The sequence below is a fragment of the Cyphellophora europaea genome (genome assembly GCF_000365145.1).
Source record: "Cyphellophora europaea CBS 101466 unplaced genomic scaffold supercont1.5, whole genome shotgun sequence".
NCBI classification, from domain to species: Eukaryota; Fungi; Ascomycota; class Eurotiomycetes; order Chaetothyriales; family Cyphellophoraceae; genus Cyphellophora; species Cyphellophora europaea.
This window is the reverse complement of record NW_008481811.1, coordinates 709,308-733,955: the sequence shown is the minus strand read 5'-3', so window position 1 is coordinate 733,955 and position 24,648 is coordinate 709,308. Positions and strand designations below refer to the sequence as shown.

At 54.0% G+C, this 24,648-nt stretch overlaps 11 protein-coding genes across 11 annotated transcripts; 6 read left to right on the top strand and 5 right to left on the bottom strand.

Moving 5' to 3' along the window:
- Positions 1-378: 378 nt before the first annotated feature.
- HMPREF1541_05544 (uncharacterized protein) lies at positions 379-2,037 on the bottom strand (the record flags this gene model as incomplete). Its single annotated transcript, XM_008719884.1, has 1 exon — positions 379-2,037. The coding sequence occupies one exon, from the start codon at positions 2,035-2,037 to the stop codon at positions 379-381; it is 1,659 nt and encodes a 552-aa protein (XP_008718106.1).
- A 2,189-nt stretch (positions 2,038-4,226) lies between these two features.
- On the top strand, positions 4,227-5,300 carry HMPREF1541_05543 (3'(2'),5'-bisphosphate nucleotidase; the record flags this gene model as incomplete). Its single annotated transcript, XM_008719883.1, has 1 exon — positions 4,227-5,300. The coding sequence occupies one exon, from the start codon at positions 4,227-4,229 to the stop codon at positions 5,298-5,300; it is 1,074 nt and encodes a 357-aa protein (XP_008718105.1).
- A 128-nt stretch (positions 5,301-5,428) lies between these two features.
- On the bottom strand, positions 5,429-6,229 carry HMPREF1541_05542 (uncharacterized protein; the record flags this gene model as incomplete). Its single annotated transcript, XM_008719882.1, has 2 exons — positions 5,429-5,916; positions 5,968-6,229. 2 exons carry the CDS (start codon positions 6,227-6,229, stop codon positions 5,429-5,431), a joined length of 750 nt encoding a protein of 249 aa, XP_008718104.1.
- A 632-nt stretch (positions 6,230-6,861) lies between these two features.
- Positions 6,862-8,788, top strand: HMPREF1541_05541 (uncharacterized protein; the record flags this gene model as incomplete). The annotated part of the gene is made up of 5 exons (XM_008719881.1): positions 6,862-6,982; positions 7,028-7,815; positions 7,863-8,045; positions 8,096-8,447; positions 8,496-8,788. The coding sequence occupies 5 exons, from the start codon at positions 6,862-6,864 to the stop codon at positions 8,786-8,788; spliced, it is 1,737 nt and encodes a 578-aa protein (XP_008718103.1).
- Positions 8,789-9,063: 275 nt separating this feature from the next.
- HMPREF1541_05540 (precorrin 3B synthase CobZ) lies at positions 9,064-10,647 on the bottom strand (the record flags this gene model as incomplete). The annotated part of the gene is made up of 1 exon (XM_008719880.1): positions 9,064-10,647. One exon carries the CDS (start codon positions 10,645-10,647, stop codon positions 9,064-9,066), a length of 1,584 nt encoding a protein of 527 aa, XP_008718102.1.
- An 848-nt stretch (positions 10,648-11,495) lies between these two features.
- Positions 11,496-13,155, top strand: HMPREF1541_05539 (uncharacterized protein; the record flags this gene model as incomplete). The annotated part of the gene is made up of 4 exons (XM_008719879.1): positions 11,496-11,829; positions 11,880-12,029; positions 12,081-12,898; positions 12,943-13,155. The coding sequence occupies 4 exons, from the start codon at positions 11,496-11,498 to the stop codon at positions 13,153-13,155; spliced, it is 1,515 nt and encodes a 504-aa protein (XP_008718101.1).
- Positions 13,156-16,204: 3,049 nt separating this feature from the next.
- On the top strand, positions 16,205-17,545 carry HMPREF1541_05538 (uncharacterized protein; the record flags this gene model as incomplete). Its single annotated transcript, XM_008719878.1, has 4 exons — positions 16,205-16,479; positions 16,560-17,028; positions 17,074-17,416; positions 17,484-17,545. 4 exons carry the CDS (start codon positions 16,205-16,207, stop codon positions 17,543-17,545), a joined length of 1,149 nt encoding a protein of 382 aa, XP_008718100.1.
- Positions 17,546-17,693: 148 nt separating this feature from the next.
- On the bottom strand, positions 17,694-18,727 carry HMPREF1541_05537 (uncharacterized protein; the record flags this gene model as incomplete). Its single annotated transcript, XM_008719877.1, has 3 exons — positions 17,694-18,206; positions 18,253-18,349; positions 18,396-18,727. 3 exons carry the CDS (start codon positions 18,725-18,727, stop codon positions 17,694-17,696), a joined length of 942 nt encoding a protein of 313 aa, XP_008718099.1.
- A 706-nt stretch (positions 18,728-19,433) lies between these two features.
- HMPREF1541_05536 (uncharacterized protein) lies at positions 19,434-21,161 on the top strand (the record flags this gene model as incomplete). Its single annotated transcript, XM_008719876.1, has 5 exons — positions 19,434-19,484; positions 19,534-19,977; positions 20,059-20,065; positions 20,135-20,520; positions 20,580-21,161. The coding sequence occupies 5 exons, from the start codon at positions 19,434-19,436 to the stop codon at positions 21,159-21,161; spliced, it is 1,470 nt and encodes a 489-aa protein (XP_008718098.1).
- A 189-nt stretch (positions 21,162-21,350) lies between these two features.
- HMPREF1541_05535 (uncharacterized protein) lies at positions 21,351-22,586 on the bottom strand (the record flags this gene model as incomplete). Its single annotated transcript, XM_008719875.1, has 4 exons — positions 21,351-21,803; positions 21,849-21,933; positions 22,001-22,259; positions 22,322-22,586. 4 exons carry the CDS (start codon positions 22,584-22,586, stop codon positions 21,351-21,353), a joined length of 1,062 nt encoding a protein of 353 aa, XP_008718097.1.
- A 376-nt stretch (positions 22,587-22,962) lies between these two features.
- HMPREF1541_05534 (uncharacterized protein) lies at positions 22,963-24,142 on the top strand (the record flags this gene model as incomplete). The annotated part of the gene is made up of 3 exons (XM_008719874.1): positions 22,963-23,479; positions 23,556-23,913; positions 23,968-24,142. 3 exons carry the CDS (start codon positions 22,963-22,965, stop codon positions 24,140-24,142), a joined length of 1,050 nt encoding a protein of 349 aa, XP_008718096.1.
- Between the last annotated feature and the right edge of the window lie 506 nt (positions 24,143-24,648).

The window sequence follows — 24,648 nt, the reverse complement described above, 5'->3', positions numbered from 1 at the left end:
CACGATGTTGAACGATGTCAGATAGAGCTTAGATTGCATGAGCGAGGCGTTACGGTACTCAAAACATAGGATTGTCGATTAGCGCAGAGCCTAGTGTTGTAAGAGCAGGGGGTGGGAAGGGGGCATTGCCTTCTTTACATCATGATTCATACACGATGCAGGCGATATTATTCATGTCAAATCGAGCAATGCCTCTTGGTAATTGCTTCAAGATGTCTGCTTATCGGTCGGTCGTGACATTCATTCATCCTCGTGATTTCGTTCTGCGAGCCACACAGGCTGATATACCCCTCTCAGCCATGTGAAGCCGCCTGAATCGCTGCGCACTTAGTACTTCATACATCGTTGGCAATCCAATGTTCCGATTCGCAGGCAAACTTAAACCTCTCGAATCCCTCCAAACCCGTAACCCCTCCGCTCTGCAGTTCGTAGATCCGGTGTCTTTGTTGCATTTCGGTCCGCGAATGGGTCGTCTTCATCCTCATCTTCTTCGTCACTTTCCTCATCACTCTCGCTCTCGACCTTCTTACCGCCGAGACCCGCGCCAGGTCTCGGAGGCATCGCTAGACCTGTAGGAGCTCCTGGCCTCGGAGGTTTCACAGGTGCCTTCTCCTCTTGCAGACTCAGGCCGGCGACCATCTTCTCGGCATCTCTGGCCTGGCTTGCCTCGGCCGCGCGCGCCTGTCGGCTTAGGTGCATCGCCTCCTCCACCTCGCTGTCACTGTCGTCCTCGACGCTGCGGTCCAAGACCTCGAACGCCATGAGCGCCTGTACCAATTCCTCGTTGGCGTGGATCAGGCCACCTAGAAACTCTTCTTGCTCCACGTAATGGATGTATCGCAGAACCTGGCGGCGCAGTTGCTTGCAAGTCTCGAAGCGTTTCTGCACCTCCGGGTCTTCGGAGACACGGTGGGATTCGCGGTTTACGAGCTTGAGGGCATTGTTGAGGTTGGTGGTGGCGACGGACGCAGAAGCGATGGACTGCAGGATTTGTGGCTTCTCGCGCTCGAGCGAGAAGGTTTGTTGACCTTTCGACTTTTTGGACTTCTTGTCCTTGCGTGAGGACAGAAAGCTGCCGGAGGAGCCGAGGGGGATGGGTGGGTTAGATGTCTTGCGAAGAGTGTTGGGGGAGGATGCTTCACCGCCGTAACTGCCGTGTCGAGAAAGTGATTGCTCGGCTTGGGCTTCTTCGAGTGCTCGTTGTCGGCGAGCGTCTTCTTCTGTCTCCCGCAGAACGCGGGACTCTTTTTGACGCTGTGCCATCGAGGGTTTCTGCTTCTTAGGGAGAACGTTGTAGAGAGACTTTGCGCCTTCTAGGCCAGGGGCTGATGTAGAGCTGGCTACCCATTGTGAGAACAGGTCCTTGCACTTCTGCCGCACCTCAGGATCTGACACTTGATCGACCGCCGCGATGCGTAGCCGCTCGAGTAAAGGGCCGTCGGAAAGAATGGTACGCTGCATACGCTGTGGGCCATTCTGGAGGATGCCATCTAGGATTGTGAGGGCACGTAATTGGCGATGTACGCTCCCATACTTGAGCTTCTTGCGAATAGCACGTGCAGCCTCGGTGGGACCGGTTGCTTGTAGCTTTATGGATTCGAGTATATCAGGAATGCCCGCAAGGTCTTCTTCTTCGTACGTTTCTGAAGTGAGCTGCTCGATGGCAACGGAGATGGAGGAAAATGGCTTTTTTTGCTGCGAGTAGCGGTAGCGTGTCAGTAGGGCATACCGGCGGCGGGAGCGAGCGCAGCAAGTGAAATGTTGTAGGAGGGCGATCAGTTTCTGGCAGCCCCGGAGTGGAGGGAGAGACGGGCGGGAGAGGAATGAGGTGCTATGAGGGAGGGTGTTGGGGTAGGCATCGAAGGTAGGTCTGCGGCGTTTGCGAGAGCAACGGTGGCATTGATCCGGGTCAGCGCAGTGTAGGAGCTTTTCGTGCTCATAGGGATCGCCACGGGAGATAGGTCTGTCGTCGTGATGCGGCAATTCTGTCACGAGAGTGTCGGGGCAGGATGCTCCGTAGGCGACGAGTAGGGACATGGTGGGGTGGTGAGGGGCAGATAGCGGAGGTGCAAGTCAAGGCATAATCCAGCAAGAGTACGACGTGAAACTTGACTTACAGAGGAAGCAAACATAGCGCCAGCGGTGGACAGGGGGTATATAATTGTAGAGGGCGGTCAGAGTGGTTCGGGACTTAGGAGGTGGAGGGGGACGGGATCAGGAGCAGCAAAGTTCCAAGAGCCGGTCCAGACTTAGAATGCAAGTCAACGACGCCGGGTCAGCAACGGCTCGGGCTGGGTCGTAAGACTCGTACTGGATGGTAACGAGGCGCAGGGAATGCTTGTGGGTCAACGGCTGATGAGTCTTGAAAATGGGAGATTGAGATGTTCCGGGGTGGACGAACGAAAGGAACGAGGATGGAGCCGTACGCCTTGCATGGAGTCGGGTCTAGAAAGTCGAGATGGTCCATTTCGCCCGCTGAACCCCCATGATTGGTACCCTCCTGGACCTGCGCGTCCACTCTTTTTCCGGTCCCCTGAATTGCAACTTGAAGATTTCTATAACCAGGGATTTCTCTCCAGTGGTCAGCGTCACAATTGCTGGAGACCGGCCTTGATTGTCTGTCTAGTTTTGATTAGAGCGTGCAATGCCGGAATTGCGTATCGATCGCCATACGATGCTATACTTGTGGTACGCTGCTCGCTTGCTACAGTCTACATATGGTCGCTGGGCTGCTGTGTCCCAGCCCCAGACATGGCATGCCAGATGCAGGCACCAAGATCGTTTGACACTGCACCTTACACATTGACAGCCGGTTCGTGTTTTGAGCCAGCTGGACTCTGGATTGCATTCACGTTGAGCCACTCGAGTGCCTAGTCCACCCACGAGTTTGCGCCGAAAGAGAGATCGTCGATGGTGGCTGCAGTTCTGGAGTGCAGCAACCCCTGACCGCCGTTCTGCCACGCGAGTTTTCCGCTCCACTCGCGGCTTGTCCAGTCCCAATACTTCACCGCCAGACAGGGTCTAGCGATAGACGAGAGTATAATTCCTCTTGCCGGTATTGATGAGCATTGCCAGTGTTGCTGCATTTGCCATCAGGGGTACTGTGGGCAACGTTTGAGTGGCATTTGGCAGGCTTGAAGTCTGACAAGTGCCACTTAAAATACCGTCAGAGGTGGCCCGTCAGCTTCGTATATGAAAGGGCCAAAAGCCTGGGTTGGGCACACAGCGGTCGGCCCAGACCTGAATGTCTTACACCGATAGACGTGCCGATGCTCGCTTCCTGGACTCCCTTATGCTTTCGGGAGACGGGAGATTTGCAGTTATCGATAATGCAAGGACTTGGTGGCTGTGTGGCGCTTAGATCAAATCACAATGATGGCCGATGCTCAACGTTCACATAGGCGCTTGCGGATAACCTCGCGTTCCTATGATTTCGTTGTACACATTTGTAAGACACGTGACTACAACGTGGCGGCGATAATGATCCTCAGGTCTAACCAATGTCTTCAATGGCCACGGCGTAAACAATGATATCTATAGCTCGGGAATACCACAGCGCACATTCGACCGGCGGTGCTGTTAGCCTCACCTCAACAAAGCACTAGTCCACAACGAGTGCAATGATACGAAGCGGTGGTAGGTAAGGACTGATATTTCCAGAGGCACATCGAACATCGGCTGAACATCCATGACTGGACTTATGGGCCCCTTTCTGATCCTGCGGATGTAATAGCCTTGGGCTCAATCTGTCGTAGACGGCACAATCACATCGAGCTTCAGAATTTCACAGACTTCACGGGCGGCAGATGAGCATATTGTTTGTATTTGGACCTATCCGCCCGTTGTTTAGGCATCTTTCCGCGGCCCGCTGCTGCACGCCAAGAGGCGACGGAGCTTGCTTATGCCGGACAGCGAATGAAGGCAGCACCGATAGCCGTTGAGGCACAGAGACTTCATCAATCTGCAAGGCCAGCCAACAACGATACGCAACATCCTCAAGCGTTGACGGAATTTTTATGAGACCAGCTCCGCCATTTATCAGGTCTGTCTTTGTAGTTTCCCTTCTTATCGCACTATTCTCAATCCTGGCCCCGCGACTTACCCCTCGACCCCTCCACCGCCTCTCGTCTCTCGTCCTTTCGCATTTCCGCGGCCACGAGAGCTCTCGCCCGCATCTCACCACCGGATATAGCACTTTTAGTCACCCCAGCAACAACTCCACAATCATGGCGTACGAGCAAGAACTCAAGCTTGCCTTGCTTGCGGTTGCCCGTGCCAGCATCTTGACCAAGGCCGTCTTCTCTGCCAAGCAAAAAGGGACCATCTCCAAAGATGATGCCTCGCCTGTCACAATCGGCGATTACGGAGCCCAAGCCCTCATCATCAGCGCGGTCAAGAAGGCCTTCCCATCTGATGAAGTCGTGGGCGAAGAGGAGGCCTCCACGCTCCGGACTGATAAAGCCCTTTCCTCCAAAATTTGGGAACTAGTCAAAGACGTGAAGCTTGATGACGCTGCAAGCGACGAGCTGCTGGGCGGACCTCTGGCAAGCGAGGACAAGATGCTCGATGCCATCGATGCCGGAAACAGTGCCGGCGGTGCGAAGGGCAGAATCTGGGCGCTGGATCCTATCGATGGTACCAAGGGTTTCCTGAGAGGTGGGCAGTACGCAGTATGCTTGGCTTTGATGGTGGATGGGGAGGTGCAGGTCGGCGTGTTAGGATGCCCCAACCTTCCAGTCGATGACAGCGCCCCTTTGACCGAGGATATGAGTGCCGCAGAAGGGGATCAGGAGGGCCGGGGCGTGTTGTTTGCAGCAGTCAAGGGTGAGGGTGCTACATCTCAACCCCTGACGCGCAAAGCCGTTGGCAAAGGTACCCCTATCAGCGTGTCCAAGATCAGCGATGTGAGCAAGGCTGTCCTTTGCGAGAGTGTAGAGGCCGGTCACTCATCAAAGGGCGACAACGCCGACATTGCGGGTAAGCTAGGCATCACTGGTAAACCGGTGCAGATGGACAGCCAAGCCAAATACGGGTCTGTTGCGCGAGGGGCGGGTGACGTCTATCTTCGCTTGCCGGTCAGAAAGGACTACGTGGAGAAGATCTGGGACCATGCCGCAGGTGAGCTGATTGTCAGGGAAGCTGGTGGCGAGGTCACGGATGTCAACGGCAGAAGACTGGACTTCTCCAAGGGACGGACGCTGACGGAGAATAAAGGCGTGGTGGCTGCACCAAAGGACGTCCACGCCGAGGTTCTCGCTGCTGTCAAGGAGGTTCTAGGTGCAAAGGCCGCCAAGGTTTAGATGTCTGAACCGGTCGGATTCGCGGACGTGAAAACAAAAGTCTTGCTTTCCAGGAGCCGGCATACATAGTACAGCATAGAAGTACAGTGGGCTCGGCACAATATCGATATGCCAGCCACATGGCTCGTCTATTTGATCTTTTTCGCCTTCAACTTTATCGTCTCGTCGTTGACGAAGATGCCCTTGCCCTTGTATGGCTCAGGCTTCCTCCATTCCCGGATCTCCGCTGCGAACTGTGTCACGACTTGCTTGTCGCATCCCTCCAGTAATATCCTGGTTGGTTGTGGTACAGTGGCCTTCACGCCCTTTGGTATCCCAAGCTCGACTGGGTGCGCGAACCCTAGCTTAAGATTCACAAACTTCTGTCCTTCGTATTCGGGGTCGACTGTCGTGGCTGTTTCTTCGATTGTTGCTCGGTAGCCCACGCCCACCATCCGCAGGATGCAGATGTGCCCTTCACTCACTCCAGCTATTGAGTTTGCGATGTGTGCTCGAGTGGTGCCCCACATGGCATGCTGATGCTTAACTTCCGGGTCGCTGACTTTGACACTGATCTTGCGGTCCGAGTCTACGAGGCTGGTCGTGACATAGGGAGGAAGATTGACCCTCAGCTCGCCTGAATGATATGTCAGTTTATCTTTACTTTTTCGTGTAGTGCATCCTGTACCTAATGGACCCTTGATCGCAACGACTGAGGTCGCGGCATCAATCTTTCTCGTTCGTGCATTTGATCTCGGCAGCTCGATAAATTGGAGCGACACTTCTGGCGGAATCGTGATGGGCTCTTTTCCAATACGGGAGGACCGCGATATCGAAGTTGAGAAAGACCGCTGGGAGAGTGCTGGAACGAGAAAGCTCGAGATTTCCCTGGTTTGAGCAGCTTGACGCAGAAGCCTGCGAAAGCTAGGTCGTAGCCCTGTACAGGCCATTGCGAAGTGAACAGAAGAGGCACAGGGTTTGCGACTCGGGCTGTAGAGTGCGCTCGAGGGGACGTGCCACGAGATTGGGTTGTTGCCGGTTGAGGAGGGCAATGTGTGAGTGCACACACCAATTCGATGCTTACCGCCACGTTCCAGCGACTGTGAACAAGTGCTTAATTATCTGCAAAGTGAGCTCGTGTCGCCCGAGACGAGGCTGAATTGGTTACCAATCCAGGACTAGCTCGAGACCGCGAGGCTGGGATTTCTATCGATATTGACCTCTTCTCGCTCTTACTTTGATACGTGCTTTACACAGTGCAATCAACCTTCTGACCTTCATTGTGCAGAGATTTATGCCTCCAAAATGTACTCCAGATGTAAGTCAAATCGCCTGATGAGCTTCGAATGAATTCGTCGAATCGGCATCATCACGCGACATATGCCTGCCAGATTCACTGCTAAACCACAAAGCTGTTCACTCGTCCCATCACATTCGCCCTTCAGGCCTGTGTCGTGGGCTATAGATGACTTCTATTTCATTTGAACCTCCTTTGAATTGACTCGCCGTCGATGATACTTATTCTCTACAATCTCTCCTCCTTCAACTCTACTAAACAAAGACTCAAGTACAACAATCCACGATGGTGGTCGCACTGAACACCATGGGTTACTTACGTTGTCGGTTCTTGCTTGTTACATTTTTCTTTGCATCTATCATTATCCGGATCAATGGCGCCGAAGCCAAGCAACCCATATCTCTAGGTTCGCATAGCCGCGTCTGGAGAGCCCAGTACTGACTAGTGCCAGCCGGATTTCCTTCAGCTACCCCTGAGATGGATCTCATTAACAGCATCACACACCGGGATATCAACAACAATGTGGTCTTGAAGAGAGCAGCTAGCATATTCCAAGAGCGACTCGCGGCCTCCAACCCTTTGCAAGAAGCCGCGCTTGATCTCCTCGGCTCGTGCAAAGATGCGAAGGAGATCGATGACCTTAACCTCAGTCAGATCAGTGAAGAGAAAGCCAAGAAGTTGTATGCGATTCGTGCCACCATCGTCGATCTCACCGGCGCCTCCATCGATGCTCCCAAACAGTGCGCCGCTTCGACCGAATCTGCTCGACGGCGGTGGTATCAATCTCTGCGACTTACGCCATTCGGCAATGATGGCTCCTCCGAAAATGACATCAGTGCCTGCTTGAAAGAGCTGTTCAAGGTTGACAATTCATGGACTTCGTTTGTCAGTCATCGCCAAGATGCCAACACTTTGTGCGAAGTGCCTGGCTCGGACAATGCAGCCCGCAGGATCATCGAATTGCTCAACGACGTCAATGGTATTATCCCGGATTGGATCAAAGCCTTCAGAGCCGAACAGGACGCGCACGCTGCGAGTCTCGAGCGTCAGCAAGCCTTCTTGCAACACATCGATGAGCTCGAGAAGAAGTACAAGGCGGGTCGTGAACGGGACCACGAAGCCAACAAAGCCAGAATGTCGGAGCTTCTTGATAGCTTCAACGCTCAGTACGATGCAATGAATCGTCAAGCTCATGCTGGCCTCTCCGACCTCGGTGGGAGCGTTGCTCAGATGCAAAATGTAAGTACTCCTTAGACTGTGACGGAAACACATTGATGAAGGCCTAGGATCTTGTCGCGTATGGCCAAGAGCTGTTCGGTGCTCACCGGGAGCATGAGGATCTTGTAGCTTCGTATCGAGCGGCGATGGTCGAAGCACTTCACCTACAGCAGCGAGGAATTGAAAATGTTGATCAAGTCGCGAGTGGCGTTATTGCTTCTTACAAAGAAGCGAATGCTGGACTCCTCTCTGTGAGTTCCAGGATCTACTCCTCAGAAGTGGCTCCGCTAACAGTTCCTAGCAGACGGAGTCATTCGCAAGTTCGCTGCAGCTTATGATGCATGGGGCTGCAGAGCAACAGCAGCAGCTGTTTGCCGGTCAGGACGAGCTCGCCTCGGCCCAAGAAGAAACCCTGCTGAGACAGCGGGAAGCCCTCGCCTTCACAAGAGAGCTTGAGGCTCGTGTCGCAAACGCAGTAGGAGAAATGAGTCATGTGCTACGTATGTTCGAGCCTGCCATGCGTACAGTCAATGCCTTCGCCTCCGGCAATCTCGGATCCAAGATCTATGTGGCCAGTGTTTGCGCGGCTGTCACGGTTGTCCTAAGCGTGCTTGGTTTCTTACGCTATGCATCGGCATTTGTGGCTTGCACATGTGAGCATTCACCCAGTCCTACCTCGCTTGTCGCTGACCATATTGCAGTCCTTGCCTGGACACTCCCTGACTTCGTGCTTCAACTTGCTGGACCCATCAACGACGGTCTGCGCTACGTTTCAGAGCATATCTCGGCCGTCCTTTGCATCGCCGCTTGCTCAGCGCTGCTTGCCTTGGTGGTTGGCGGCATCAACTACCGTCTTGCCTCGCGCAGGTCCTCAAGCAGGCCATCGCGGTTGCTTTCTCCGGTGATTCATCCTATACAACTCACACGGAGTACAGCAAGCATCCGCGAGATGCGCCGATATCAAAGCGTCGAACCAGGCATGATGTGGTACTAGCATCAAATCGTGGTGCAAAAGGATGAAGCGTACAAGAGATGATTGTCATGGAATAAGAGAAGGGTAGCCGAGCTAATGTTGGTGACACAGGGCCGGTATTGCGGGTATAGGGTCTTCTGCAGCATTCAATTTCAGAAGCGGCACTGCAATGCAACATCCACTGCGCTGAAACCGAGTCAGAGTCGCTACGACGCCTAGTTCGTCGAGTAGGCTACATTTTGCTCATTCCGAATACAACCAAAGTATCCCATCGGTCATTGTATGACATTCTATCTTCACAGTTTCGCCGAGGTTTTCTTCTCGCTGGCTCGCTCTGCTGCAGCTCTCCCTGCTTTCCGTCCAAAAACAGCACCACTCGTCAACCCGCTCCCCCCGGGATAATTGTCATAGAACAGCCCTCCCAGCATCTCTCCAGCAACAAAAAGGCCAGGAATTGCCTGCTCGTTGTATTCAGAAACCACCGCTGCTGTCTTGGGGTCCGCCTTGACACCACCGAACGTAAACGTGACGCCGCACGTCACCTTGACAGCTAAGAAGGGAGCTTTCGTCAACGGAAGCGCCCAATTCGTCTTGTCGAGCTCAAGACCACCCTTAGATGAACGCGTAGAGAGACCGTCCTTCTTTGACGGATCGAAGATAACGCTAGGATTCTCCTGTCTGTGAGCGGAGACAGCTTGGTTGTACTCTTCAATCGTCCGCACAAACGTCTCTGGCCGACTCAGGCCTCGGGCTGTGAGGTTCTTCGCTAAGTCTTGGATGCTGTCGGCGGAAATACGCTCCACAACATCTGGCGCGTATTCTTCCTTCCGCAGCCAACCCGTACCAGTCGCGTCCCAGACCTGGAAGGCTAGACCATTGGGTTGCTGTAAGATTGCGCGCCCAAACTTCGCATACGTATAGTTGCGCATGTCGAGGCCTTCGTCGACGAAGCGGTCACCATCAGTGTTGATCATGAGGCCGAGTGGATAGCCAGATTTGGTGAATTGATTGGTGAGCTGTTGGTCGCCGGCATCGGTGGGCGCATTGGCGTCCCAGCACGTTGAGTGACAGCCGGACCAGTTGCCTACGGCTTTTGCGCCTGCATCGATCGCCATCTTGAGCATTTCGCCCGTGTTATGCGGCGTGCCGCGAACGTAGGCTTTGTCCCACCCCGGACCTAGATTTGCAGCTCGCATAGAGGCGTTGGCTTCGAAGCCACCGGCGCAGAGAATCACGCCACCTGTAGCTAGGATTGGGTATGTTGAGCCAGAGGAGGAACGAACCGTCACACCGAGGACTTCATCAACGTCACTTCTGATTAAGCCCACGACGGGACTCTCGTACCGCACTTCGATGCCACGCTTGACAGCGTTGGTTTGGTGTTGCAGGGTAAGGCCTTTCCCCCCGTCGACCACATTCAGCACCATTCCACCCCAAAACTTGAACCTCCCCTCAATTTCATAGGCTTGCCGTTCGAAGCTCAGGCGAAACTTGATTCCGTTCCGGGCCAGCCACTTGGTCGTGTCATTGCTTTGGTTCACTAACTCATTCGCTAGATGAGGATCAGTGCGTCCCCCTGTCACCCGCTGCAGATCGTCCATAAAATCCTGCTCGGTGTACGGCGTCATGTCTATTCGCTTGGCCAGATCCGGTGTGACATTGTGCACGATGGGAAGCACATCTTCGAGACCTTTGAACACTGTGCGATAGGCACCCGCGGTGAACGTGGAATTACCGCCAGCCCAGGATGAGGGTGCCTTTTCCAGAACGAGTACGCGTAGCGAATGGTTGTGCTCTTTAGCGGCAGAGGCGGCCGAGAAGCCGGCATTGCCGGAGCCGACTACAACGACGTCGTAGTGCTCTGGTTTCGAGCCCTCCATTGTCTGCTGTAGTTGTCCACGGCACTGAATCAAAGGATCCGTAGAAATCGCTTCGCATTCAGCGGCTGGGTGACTATATATGTTGTTGGAACCTCGGAGGAGAGATGCTGCACCAGCAGACAGAATCTTAGATGAAATTAGGCCATAGACCGGCTACATAGAATGAATATTTTGAACAGATTGAACGGCGACATCTTGTCAAAGACTGCCAGATGGTGTCGTCGTCCATTCATGGCCTCGGAATTGCCTCTTTCGCAGCTTCTCCAAATCTTGTCCGCTGTACCCGCGGCGTGTGTACCCATAACATGTACCCAGATCCGACATGTCAGGTACGCTAATGTATCCCGCTCAGCAATCCCTCCCTCTGGCACCTGGGTGGTATGATGGCTAAATAATGGTACCGCCGATGCCGGTGACGCCTCTTCGTCACAGGTGCAGAGTGACCGCCGACCGGCGTGGACTCTCTCCATATTTGCGTTCCAGTCAACTGCCGATTTCCCCAGTTTTTACCCCAACGCGGCCGCTACGATGCCACCCTTGTTGTTGATCTTCACCCAAGAAAGCTTGGAGTGCTTGTGTTAGCTTGTGAACAGCGGCAGGTTACCGGTAAGGTTGGGGTGTCCCCCCACCAACTTAGCAGCCTACCGCACGCTCGTTGCAATGAGCCGCCGGTAGGACCGGACATAACTACTCCGTAGAGTTCGAACCGATCGCGTGTCTCCCACAATGCTTGGAAACTGAGAATCCTCGGCTGATCAGCCTTTATATTGCCTGAACGTGCCGTGTCGTTTCGATTCCTGCCCTCAGCCTTTGTGTCCAACCATCCATCACGTTTGTGTACTTGCAACATGGCTGATATAGAGAAACACCCTATTGACCGCTCGCCGTCGGCAAGCTCCATCGACAAGGGCCGCAATGCTCACATCGAGAACGAGAAAGCCGCCGACATGCCAGTCATCTCCGGCGTGCGACAAGATCCAGACCTCGTCGTGACCCAGGAAGAAGAGGACCGTGTTATCAGGAAGCTTGATTGGCGCTTACTACCGTTCGTCTTTGTACTTTACAGTCTGTCGGTACTTGACCGTTCGAATCTCGGAAATGCCAGACTTGCCGGATTGGAAGACGACATTGACCTTACTGGTAATCGCTATCAACTTCTCGGAACGATTTTCTACATCGCCTGTGAGTTGTGTGAGGCGCTGGTAAAGTGTCCATACTGATCTCCTTCACAGATATCTTATCCCAGTGGCTCATCATTGGATGGAAGATCTTCCCACCTCACATCTACTGTACCATTGCAGTCTTCTTCTGGGGCGTCATCGCGACGGTGCAAGCTGCTGTGACATCGTGGGGCGCCTTGATGGCTTGTCGCTTCCTGCTCGGTATTGTTGCTCCCCATACGCGCCCATCGAATCCGCTGATTTGTTCATCAGGTATCGGCGAGGCAATGTTCGGACCTGGCGTACCGCTATATCTCTCCTTCTTCTACCCACGAGACAGGGTTGGCTTTCGACAGGGCGTGTTCATCTCTGGTGCCGCCATGGCAAATGCCTACGGTGGTGCACTTGCCTACGGCATCAGCCAGATCCATGGGTCAATCGCTCCATGGCAGATCCTTTTCATCATCGAAGGGTTACCCACCGTCTGCATCGCGTTTGTCGCATGGTTCATCCTCCCAGATTCGCTTGCGCAATGCAAGTTCCTCTCCGACCGTGAGAAACAAATAGCCTCCCAAGCGGTGGCCCGAAACCAACAAGCCGATCCGGATCGCAAATCTGGCTTCAAATTCAAGCAGCTGCTCGCGGCATTCAAGGACCCGAAGTCATACATCCCCGGAATCATGTACTTCAGCTGCAACGTATCGTTCGCTTCGCTTCCTCTCTTCGTCCCAACAATCATCTCAGGACTAGGCGTCTTCACCAAAATCCAGTCTAATGGACTCTCGGCCCCTCCATATGTCCTATGCTTCTTCATGATCCTCCTTCTTACATTCTTGAGCGATCGATACAAGATGCGAGCACCGTTCATCATTTTTGCAGCACTAGTCGCAGCCATCGGCTTCATCCTCCAGGCAACTTGCAAATCGCCCGCGGCGCGATATACTGGCGTGTTCTTGGCTGTGCAGGTATTCTGCTGCGTAGCATTGACGCTGGCGTGGGTATCGAATATCCACAGCACGGAAAGTAAGCGCGCCGGTGCCATGACGATCCTGGCAACGATTGGGCAATGTGGACCGTTATTGGGAACGAATGTAAGTGAAGCCCCCGAACTGTGGCTCCTTTCTGACAAGAGTAGGTCTTCCCTGAAAGCGAGAAGCCTTACTACCATAAGGGCATGTGGATCTCAGCCAGCTTCTGCCTCCTCATTGCGGCCTGCAGCGTGGCGTTGGCTGGTATATTGATCCGGGAAAATAAGCAAATGGAGAGACAGGGACTAATTCCCAAGAAGGGAGAGACAAGAGACGGGCTTAAGGATCGTGATGTTGAGGGTGTCCCGCGATATCGGTAAGTGACCTGCCCGTGGACACCAACGCACAGGCACTAACCCTGCTAGGTATATCTGGTAGTCGAAGCTACTATCTCGCCACATTGAAAGTTACTAGTGTACTGTGTAGCAAGCTACTCTCAACGGAGTCGCGATAAAATGAGGTGGTCGTAGCGAGCAAGGTTCTAGATCTTAGGTCGTTACCCCCTTGTTCTAACGTACAATCTTGCTACGTCTGCGAGCTTTTTCCGGCCCACGGTCGTCCCACCGACTTTGAGCAGCTTCGAAACTAGGCTACAAGATCTTTTGCAACAATGGGATATAGAGCTCCTCGACGCTGATAGACCTACCAGGGCTGAAAATGCTTGGCCCACCTTTCTCGCTTACAGGCTTGAACATCAGTATACTGGAGCCAGCCTCGGCCTGGACAGACTGCAAGGGCAACATCATGCAAAGGCTGAGTGCTTAAAGCATGCGGCGGCCGCTGTGGGTGCCTCGGTTTACTTACGTACTCTACAGCCGGAGGTTGTCAGAGACGATGAGGACAACGTTGGAAATCCAAGGTTTATGAACAGAATGAGCGCACCTTCATCATTGGAAGGCGAGGAGTGCAATCGGAATATGAGCCTAATAATTTCGTATCTTTCGATGGATCTAAAGTCCTAAAGGATGCTGAATGGGAGGAGGTCAACATATTGGACCCGGAGGGCTGGGACGAGGATTATCCAGATGATGAAGAGCATTCGGGAGATACTGGTAACGAAGGCTGCACTGCACCTCAATCTATTGGTATAGGAATATTGCCAGTATTGCCTACTTCTTTCCCTCTGATTGTTGACAGACCTCATCAGGCCATTCTCATCGTCCCTTCGAATACGCTACACAGATTCATGTTCAGAGGCGACCGCAAATGGCGCATTGCTCGGCAATGGCTGGAAGAACTCGGGGCTGGCTTTTGGACTAGCCGATCTGCGCCACACAAAGTTCGGCCAACTGTGCACAACACTTCTTCGAGCTGCAGAAGAACGAGACCCGTTCAGATACGTCTATGGTCGGTCACTATACGGACAGAGTTCCAAAGATGGGGACGAAGCTCGGCAGATATGCATTAAGGACATGGCTCAGATTGGGTTGGAGACAGGCACGATGGACATATTGGAATGTGCCTTACCTCGACTCACCGAGGGGCTCACGACCGACAGCTTCCACCAGCTAGGACGCTGCATTGATTTGTTTGGACCGAAATACACGCGCACGAGGTGTGTACTTTCTCGGAACGCCCACCCTTGTTGATGACATGCTGAACCCCGTGAAGTGTTGTGAAGGCGGTGAATTGCCGCTGCGGCATTGACGCGAGATATGAGGCACACCAACTCATTACTGGCGGCTTCAAGGACGCTAGCTCCGCAATGTCTGACGAAGCCCAGACAGAATGTCAGCAGTGGCTGGAGTCGACACTAATCAATTGTGTTGGGTCTGATACGTGAACGTTCCACAAGGCTGAAGGCGCAGCTTTGTCGAAGATGTTGGCCAATACAGACGCTGCGAGCAGGTATGAGAGCCGTCTTTCCATGTCAAACAGCCCGTGTGTCTGTCGGGGAGACCTCACTCTGATAAAATGCCGCAGGACGAGCCTTGAGACCGCTCTTTTCGAGGCCCCTACTAGCTTTCAGGCTGGCTTCTGCCTACGTCTAGGCACTTATCAGCAATTGCTGGGTGCCGGCGAAGATGAACGCACAGCTATAATTCGAAAGGTTCTTGTATAAATCTGGGCCAAATTCAGCCTCGATAGTACCGATATCGCGGCCGCCCTGAGTTCCTTCGACACCACAGAGACACAGAAAGCCGTCATTACGGGCATAGATCTCATGGAGCTCCTGCGCTTGACAGATCATCGGGAGGTCAATGCAATCGGCTGTGACCCTGATGCCACCAATGCGCCACGCCCAGTGGAAAGCTGCCTGCAGGCAGCATGTAGTTCCGCAGCTACCGATGACCTCCGGCACACACTCCTGCCATTTGCAGTACACGTACCGGGCAAAGAAGTCTCGATTCTGCTCATGCCCGACCGATCGCCTACCGACGCCTCTACAAGCATCATCGAAACAGTACCGCATCGGCATGCAAAGAATCACGTTGGTGTGAAGCCTAAACCGCCGCGGAGTTATGCCATGAGGGAAGGCTCCTACATCTGTCGTGATTGCAGCAAGGTAAATACGTTCCTGCGAGATCCTAAAGGACCATCTGCAGGATTCCGGTCAGCAAAAGGCATCGCCATGATCTTCACGCCATCTTTGGCGACAATCTGTCTCTTAATAGATGCGGGTTCGTGGCTTACACTACAACCACGCTCAGGAATTCGAATCCACCCGTACGGCAGATCACGAAAAATCGTGACGCTTATGACGAGAAGCACAGGCTGTGAAGAGTCAGGGAGGCCGACTTCTGGGGCCAGGTTGCGCCGATCGAGCAGACGGGCAGCCTTGTTGAGTTCATTGGCCCATCGACCTATGAAGCGATCAAGCAGAAGGATGTCGAGATGCTCATTACGGACCACGGCAACAACGGAGTTGCACCAAGAGCGCCCCTAAATCATGCATCAGCGAGCTCGACTAACAAGCGTGCCCGGGACGAGGATGATGCCGGAGTCGGGAGTTCAGGTAGTAACAGAGCCGCAACGAGGCATTCAAGGGCCATCGAAGTTGTCGATCTGACCGAAGACTGACGAACTGGCGTATGTGTAAAGCCCCGAGATGGGGGATTGCAATTGCGGCTGAATCATCAATGTGTGAATATGTTCCATGCATGTAGCCATATATTAATACTTTTCGACGCAACGAACGCGGTAGAGATGTAAGAAGGACTTGATCAGTTTATTGGAAGTCATGCTTACACAGGTACCTCGGCTGCAGCACAGCCTCAAGCCCCTTCGGAGTTCGGCACAATAAGCGCCCAGAAGTCGTTCGCTTATGATTTATGATATGACCATGCTGCGGTGCTTACAAGGGATGAACTGCTCTTGCTCAACTATACCACGTCGACGACTGTGCGTGCTGAGTGAGGCGACACAGCCATGGACAAGGCAGATGCCGAAGGGCTGAAGGCGGCGCCCGTTCCGCCAGCGGTCAACGAGAAGCAGATCGGCCTTGATCCGCACGACCTCCCGTTCTGGAGGAAATGCACCATCACGGCTCTGCTCGCGGCCATTACCTTCACAGTCACGTTTGGCAGCTCGGTCTTCTCGTCGACATTCGCGGTCACGGCTGAAGAGTTCAACACCACCACGACGGTGATGATACTGGGTGTATCGCTATATGTGCTGGGATTTGCCGTGGGACCGCTGTTCTGGTGAGTTGCGATCGCTCTACCTGTCTATGTACTCTTAGCGACTTGCTTTACTGACTGTCGCGTTTCCGCGGCCTGCCCAGGGGTCCGACATCCGAGGTCTTTGGAAGAAAGATCCCAATTTTCACCGGTTATGTTATCTTCGCCATCGTCCAGATCCCATTGGCGCTTGTCCATAATCTTGCTGGAATCCTGATCCTACGATTCCTCGCAGGGGCGTTTGGAGCGGCACCTGTAGCATTGGTAAGTGCCACGTACGCCGACTTCTGGTCGCCGGCGGCCAGGGGTACCGCATCCGCAATGTATGCCGTTGTCTGCTTCGTCGGCCCGTGTATGGGTCCGATTGTCGGTGTTTATATTGTTGAGACCTTGGGTTGGAGATGGACCGCGTGGGTTACACTGGTTATGGCTGGCTTCTTCGGCATTCCCGCTGTTATCCTGGTCCCGGAGACGTACTTGCCTGTCCTAAGGAAGGATCCCAAGCCAGAATGGAAAACATTCCTGTCCAAGTACATGATCCGGCCCGTCGCCATGCTACGTCATGAGGTTATGGTAAGTATTATCACGATATACAAGAAGCTGTGCTGACCGGTGCAGCTGGATGTCATGACCATGTACGCAAGTCTCGCATATGGCATCCAATACCTTTCGTTCTTCGCCATCCCATACATTTTCCGCCACGATCGCCAATGGCCACAGTCCGCAGCTTCTCTACCGTTTCTAAGCATGCTCCTCGGCATCACATCAGCATCTGTCGGTGTCTCGATCTTCTATGCCAAATGGTTTGAGCCACGATTAATCGCTCGCGGCAGAGTCTGTCCTGAGGATCGACTCCCGCCCGTCATGCTTGGCTCGTTCCTCTTGCCCGTGGGGCTTTTTTGGCTGGCGTGGTCGTCTGATGAGCATTGGATGGTTCAAGTCATTCCGATCTTCTTTACTGGTGCGGGGATCATGCTCATTTTTGCCGTGGGAGTAGTCTATATTATAGACATATATCTTCCAGTCAGCGCCTCTGCCATCGCTGCCAATACCGCGGTTCGAAGCGCCGTTGCCGCCGGACTACCATTAGCTGCCCCGAGGATGTACGAGACATTGGGAACGAAGTGGGCGACCAGCCTTCTCGGCTTCCTTACTCTGCTACTGATCCCGGCGCCCTTCCTGTTCTGGCGATATGGCGAGCAATTGAGGCGCAACAGCAAGTTTGCAATGAGCTCAAATTAAGGCTCATTGCAGTACCCTTCCAAGAACTTTACACCCAGAGTGTTGTACTTCTCGCCAAGCAGGCGTTCACGACCAACAGCCAACAGTTTGGCCATATCCTGACGACAGTCGATATAGAGACCACGCAGCTCCTTTCCCTTTCCGGCGGCCAGAAAAGCACATGTTTGGCCACAAAGGATTGGCGGGTCCTTGAACAAGGATCTGAAGGTCGCTTCATCGCGCGTGTGGTCTCCGTACTTGGCCTTTACGTCCGGTGCCGCCTCTGAGCCACCCATGTCCGTCAGAACGCCACCTGGATGAAGCGCGTACATGTGGATCGCAGGGTCGAGACCGTCGACTTCCATCTCTCGCTGCATAGTGTGAGTGGCCCGAATCAGTGCGGCTTTGGATGTGTTGTAGCCGAGTGCCATGGGCACATCTACAGTGCCACTTCGAGAGGCGATGTTGATGATGCAGCCGTGGCCTCGGTCACGCATACGCGGTAGGATCTCGGACATGAGAAGCAGTGGCTGGCTTGTTAGGACATGAAGATCAAAGAGCAGAGGGGGTGCTTACGCCTTTGAAATTGACCTCGATCTGCCGCCAAAAGCCACTGAACGTCGACATGAGCAATGGGCGATGCACCATGACACCGGCATTGTTGACGAGTACGCTATCAGAAGGTAAGTCTCTAAGTGCAAGCTGCTGCAAGTACTTACTCGATGGGACCCAAGTCCTTTTCGATTGAGCTAAGAACTTCCTTCACTCTGGCATCGTCCGTCACATCGCACCCGTACGTCTTCACCTTGACGCCGTGAGCGTCACAGGCTGCTGCAGTCTGCGCTAGCGACTCTTCGGAGAGGTCGAGTAAGGCTACATTCGCCCCTGATGCCGCGAGTGATTCCGCAATCGCGGCTCCGATGCCTCGCTGAGCGCCGGTGATGATCGCGACTTTACCGTTGTTCGTTCCGGCTAGTGTGTCTCGGGAGATGATATCGTAGGGCGCATGCTGCAATGGCAGGGTTGAAATACCAAATTCTGCTGGGTCCATGGTTACAGTACTTCTTGCTCTGGATCTGTGTCTGCGATGACTCCCTAATGCTGCTCTGCCCAACCCACCGCAGGCATTCCTCGTGCTTTGACGGCCTCTTCACGGCTATATACCACCGATGCCACAATTCGCTTTCCCCGCTCTCCATCAATTGACCCCACATCCCCAACTTGCGGAGCAGCCTTGGTATGTGGGTGTAGTTGCTCGTGCTGCCATCAGGCACATTGCGTGGTCTTCTTCTCCCCACCTCAGAGCCCAGCCCAGCCTGGAGTTCGAGGTCATGCTTCTACGAGACCCTCAGACAGGTACGATCGTCAAGCTCCCTTACGCTCTCTGGGAAGCTTCCTTGGCTTCGGAGATGGCCTCTCCGGCTCCGGTCTTAGGCTGCAACATCGAAGCAGATCACTGCCAAAAGCTCTCAAAGTCTGAACTCTCCCCCGCAGCGACCCCTGAGGCTTCTCGTCATAGCTCCCGCATAGGTCACAACCTGCCGGACACGTTCCACAACACGTGCCGTCGCTTGATATCTTTGGAACAGCCTCAGTTGGAGATCCAGCGGAACCCTTGATCAACGGAGCCCTTCCCGAGGATATAGGAACCTCCAATCGATAGCCTGCCAGTCAAAAGACAGGCGTAGCCCCAATGTTGCTCGTTCTTTACGTCTACTGTCATCCTCAGTGGACTCGCTCGACCCTCAAGCGGCAATATGGAGAAACAGAGCCTTCCGGCAGGCGTTCACGATGAACAGATCATTGATGTAGGCCCGAAAACGTTGCCTACATACCACTGCTGCTGACACCTCCCAGAAAGAGGCTTCATCACCGCCTGCCGCGGACCACCCCGAACTTGACCTCGAGCTATTGAACGACAGAGCCCGCAACCGCAGCATTGTCCGCCGCGCAGACTTGCGTATTCTTCCTCTGTGCGCGTGGATCTACCTATTAAACTACCTCGACAGGGGGAACATCGGCAATGCAAAGGTACTCAATGCTGAAACCAAGGACGACATGCTCTCGCACACCGGCATGGATGCCACAGATTACGCCGTTGCCGTATCGCTCTTTAGCTTGGCGTATGGCTTGTTCGAGGTTCCCAGCAACTGGATAATGAAAAAATATGTGAAGCCGAGTTTATGGCTCGGCTTCCTGCTCTTTGCTTGGGGAGTTACGACCATTGGCTTTGCCGGCGTGCAGAACTATGCAACAGTCGTCGTGCTGCGCTTTATGATCGGTGCTTTCGAGGCAGGCTTTGTAAGTATCTTTCCCCTTGAAGAACTTCCATCGGTCGACGTCTGGTGTATGGTGACTGATTCAGATTTCCGACGTCTGTAGTTTCCAGGTATGTTCGTCCCAGTGTCTATCCCAGGGCCACCCCAAGAGAACGACGTGCGGTACTAACGAACGGGAGGTATCGTCTACTTCATCACCTTTTGGTATAGACAGGAAGAGCGTTCGCTGCGCATCGCATTCGTAGTTGCGCATGCAAACCTCGCCGGCGCGTTTGGGGGAAGTATTGGTTATGGTATGGGAAAGCTGAACGGTGTGAGCGGGTTGGAGGGTTTCCGATGGTTATTCATCATCGAAGGCCTGATCACTGCCGTTTGCACCGTCTTGGTTGTCTTCTTCCTGCCCGACTACCCCTCTACCGCGCGCTGGCTGTCCGACGAGGACAAGAAGTTCGCCGAAGACCGGCTCAAGATCGATGGGGGCGGTCACACCAAGGAGAAGTCTAGCAAAGAGGCAGTCAAGCAGACCTGCCTTAGCCCCAGAATGCTGGCGCATTACTTTACCTACGTATGTTGCTCACGGGCTGCTTCACCATTCAAACATGCATACTAATAATCCTTTCCCAGATCATCGACTGCATACCCCTCGGGTCGTTCACCTTCTTCACCCCAACCATCGTCACAGGCCTGGGCTATTCCTCGATTGAAGCCCAACTCCTCGTCATCCCACCCTGGATTGTCGGCTACATCTGCGCCCTGTTGGTGAGCTATTCAGCCGATCACTTCAACGCACGAGGCTTGCATATCGCCTTCAATTCTATCGTCGGTGGCTGCGGCTGGCTTGCGGCCGGACTCTTACCGCACGACGCCTATGGCGCCCGCTACGCCTGCCTCTGCGTCGCCGCCGTGGGCGCCTTCCCCGTCTCAGCCCCCCTGAGTGCGTGGGTCACGTGCAACGTACCGAGCGTCACAACCATGGCTATCGCCACAGCGCTGAACAACAGCTGTGCTGGCTTGAGCCAGATCATCGCGCAGTGGATATGGCGTGCGGACGAGAGTAGCCGGGGGTATCCGACGGGGAACTTCGTGTGCGCGGCTTGCAGTTTTGGCGTGGCGGCGATGGCATTGGGGTTGAGGGTCGTGTATGGGAGGATGAACAAGGCTGGGACGAAAGATGCGGAGGGCAAAGTGAGGCGGTGGGCACTGTAGCTGCTGAAGCAGGACAGGAGATTTCTCTGCTTTCTTTCCACCGTCCTCCGAGGGTGGAATCATTTGGAAGGGGACAACAGAAGGGGCAATCTCCGGGTGGAGAAGTGTCCTATCTGAACACTATCAGCCTCAACTATGCCCTGAGAGCTGCAAGACCTTCAGAGAACGAACACGGCAGATACTATTATCCTAAGACGTTGGCCAGTCCGTCTCTTCAACACGGTACACTAATTTCTCCCCGCTGTACCGGCCTTCCCGCAAGATCTGCAGGCCCTCCTCCAGCGCTCCTCTCAAACCACCCTTCTCAAGTCTGACCGGGTGCGTCACAAATTTTCCCTGCGACCAAATCGCCTCTGTCGCTTCTACGAACCTGACACCGTGCTCGAAAAGATCTGGATCTGCTTCGAAGCTCTCGCCCTCAAAGATATACGCCTCGCCACTGACAGAGTATCCAAGGAAGAAGGTCGTTTCGACATCGGATCGAGGACATTTAGGGCCGAGAAGAGTGCAGTACTTGCCGCCAGATGAGCCTATTGCATCTGCACAGATGGCGGCTGTCTCTTCTGTCGAGACGCAGTCGAAGACCTGGGATAGCCGGTTCTGCGTCGCCTCCCGGATCTGCTTGCCCACAGATGGATCTCGCTGGGCGCGTCAGGTGGAACTGTTAAGTGCGGGAAGAAGACTTACGTAGTCAAACACCGCATCGGCCCCAAGGGTTTTCACCCGTTCGAAGTTCTTGGGGGATGCGGTGGCCAAGACCTTGAAACCAGATCTATTCAGAAATGTCAGAGGGCGGTCGACCGCATCGATGCAGCATCTTGGTAGTAGTCTGGACATACAGCTTCGCAAATTGGATTGCAAGAGCGCCCGTGGCTGTGCTCCCACCATAGATCAGAACTTCCCCGTGTTGAGGCGGAGCAGTGACCTCGGGCCACGGCAAGCCAAGAACTTTGTATAGACCATAACCCAAGGTAGTGAGCCCGACACCGACAGTGCTTGCATCTTCGAAGCTAACACCACTGGGGATATGCCACTGCGTATCGCCTTTGACCGTTATGTACCGGGCAAATGCTCCGTGCTCATGATTTGCATCGTTGCCTGATTACAACCGAAACGTCAGTGGCTGAGGGCGCTCATTCGTATACCCCGATTCGGCTTACCCCCGTGCGCGTATCCCGCTACCCGATCACCCGGCTTGAAATTTCTTTTGACACCTTTACCGACTTCCACCACCACTCCAGCGTAATCACAGCCGACTATGGATCCAGGCTGACCGGGAGCGTCGAGGGTAGTCCAATCGGTTGGATTTAGTGCTATCGTTACAGGGCGAACGATCATATAGTCGTCCTGCAGGCGAGGTACAGGGATTCCCCTGAGGACTGCCCGTCCGGTATCGACTCGGACCACACCGAAATTCTGCTTCATCCTGATATTATGTGTGGTCAAGTCGTGACGACGATGAGGCTCCATCATTTGAGATCAACAAATACATATGTCTTTTATGTGGGTGACCAGCAGCGGCAAGCATACCGTTTCTGTACAGAAGCTTACCAAATATGTCATTACTGTTATCAAGCACGCAACTCTTGGCGGGATCCGGAGCCGAACTTTACATGGAGTTCTGGCGTTTGAAGCGCTCATGATTGACTAGCAAGAGATGACCGCCGGGCTGACAAATTGCTGCCATATCCCCTATCTGAGAGCTACAGGCACTTATCTCGCAAGGGCTCTTCGAGTACCAGCACTATTGTTCAGACAATTACCACAACCATCACTGCCGCTATAGCCCGTTCTACCAAAGATGACCTCCTCACTTCCCACAGAACGACAAGCCTGGCGTCGCACAGACGACCACAGCCCCGGTGCTCCCCGCCTCAAGTTAGTTACAGAGCCACTCCCTCATCCTCTGGCGCCCACATCAGTCCTGATCCGCGTCCACGCTGTCTCGCTCAACTACCGCGACGCGAACATCGCTAATGGCGGCAACCCCTGGCCCGTGATACCCAACGGCATCATCTGCAACGATGCCGCCGGCGAAGTCATCGGCCTGGGCCAGAACGTCCGGCGTTTCAAGGTCGGTGACCGTGTGGGACCGACCACCGATACCGAATATCTGGCGCACCGCTCCACGGGCCGGTCATGGCTGGCGGCAAATGAGGATGGCGTGCTTGCGACGCATATCGTGTATGATGAGGCGGTGCTGGGACGGTTGCCCACGTATCTGCCATGGGAGAGCGCGGCGTTGATCCCGTGCGCCGGTGTGACGGCGTGGGCAGCGTTGAGAGGCATGGGTATCGGGAAGAGTGTGGTTATCCAAGGTAGGTGGCTGACTAAGCTTGATGATCCTCGCGAGAGTTGGTGAGTAGATCTTTGTACTGATTGGGCGTGACACAGGTACTGGGGGCGTAAGCAGCTGGGCGCTGAAGCTAGCACGAGCGTCTGGCCTTAAAGTCATCCTGACATCATCCAGCGATGCCAAACTCGACAAGATGAAGAAGTTGTTCGGTACGCCAGAAATCCAGACGGTCAACTACTCCAAAACGCCAGACTGGCACGAGGAGGTGCTAAGACTCACGAATGGAATTGGTGTTGATCTGGTGATTGAGAATGGAGGGGCGTCATCGTTGGTGAAGAGCCTCAAGTGTACGCGGCGAGGTGGCATTGTCAGCCAGGTCGGCTACTTGGGCAAGCAGCAGGCAACAGATCTGCAGGAGCTCGTGCCGACTATCATCGACCGCCGAGTACTATTGAGGTAAGAAGATATCCCTCCATTGTTTGAGACGGTTGCCTGATATATACGTGCCAGGGGAATCAATGCCGGCCCACCAGAAGATATGGAGGACCTATGTGAAGCGTTGGAGGCAACTCAGATGCGATTCGACGACATAATAGACAAGGTCTACCAATTTTCACAAGCTGAAGAGGCAGTACAGTCGCTATGGGATGGTAAGGTGGTGGGCAAGGTCGTGCTTCGATTGTGAACAGCACTGGGCAAGAGATGTCTATGGTTCCTGACAAAGGAACTGGCGTCGGGAAGGTGTGAGACAAAGGTGTTCGCCCAATAGTGATTGGAACTTTGATTGGATTTCCGCCTGCTTCTTTCACTTATCAACTGCCTCTTGGCGCCCTAGTCACTGCTTCGACAAAGACGAAGGATCTTCTGCCCGGGATCGTATGAGTGACGAGGCACACTTGTCACTGAAGCAACTACCCCGTCTGATTTCTACCTATCATAAGTATTTCATCAACGTCTCGTCTGCTGATACACAGCCTTCACTTCCAACAATCCTTCGAGCCCGGCACAAACGAAATACGCCGAATTCCAAACTGTGCCTTGTCACCATTAACCCTCCCCAGAACCGTCTAGTATCAGTTGTCTCCTACGCCACCATGAACGCTCCAGCCTATCTTCGCCAGTTCGAGTTTCTAGTTCTCCCCACCGAAGTGCGTCTCATGGTGTACAAATGTCTGCTCTCAAGGCAAGTTG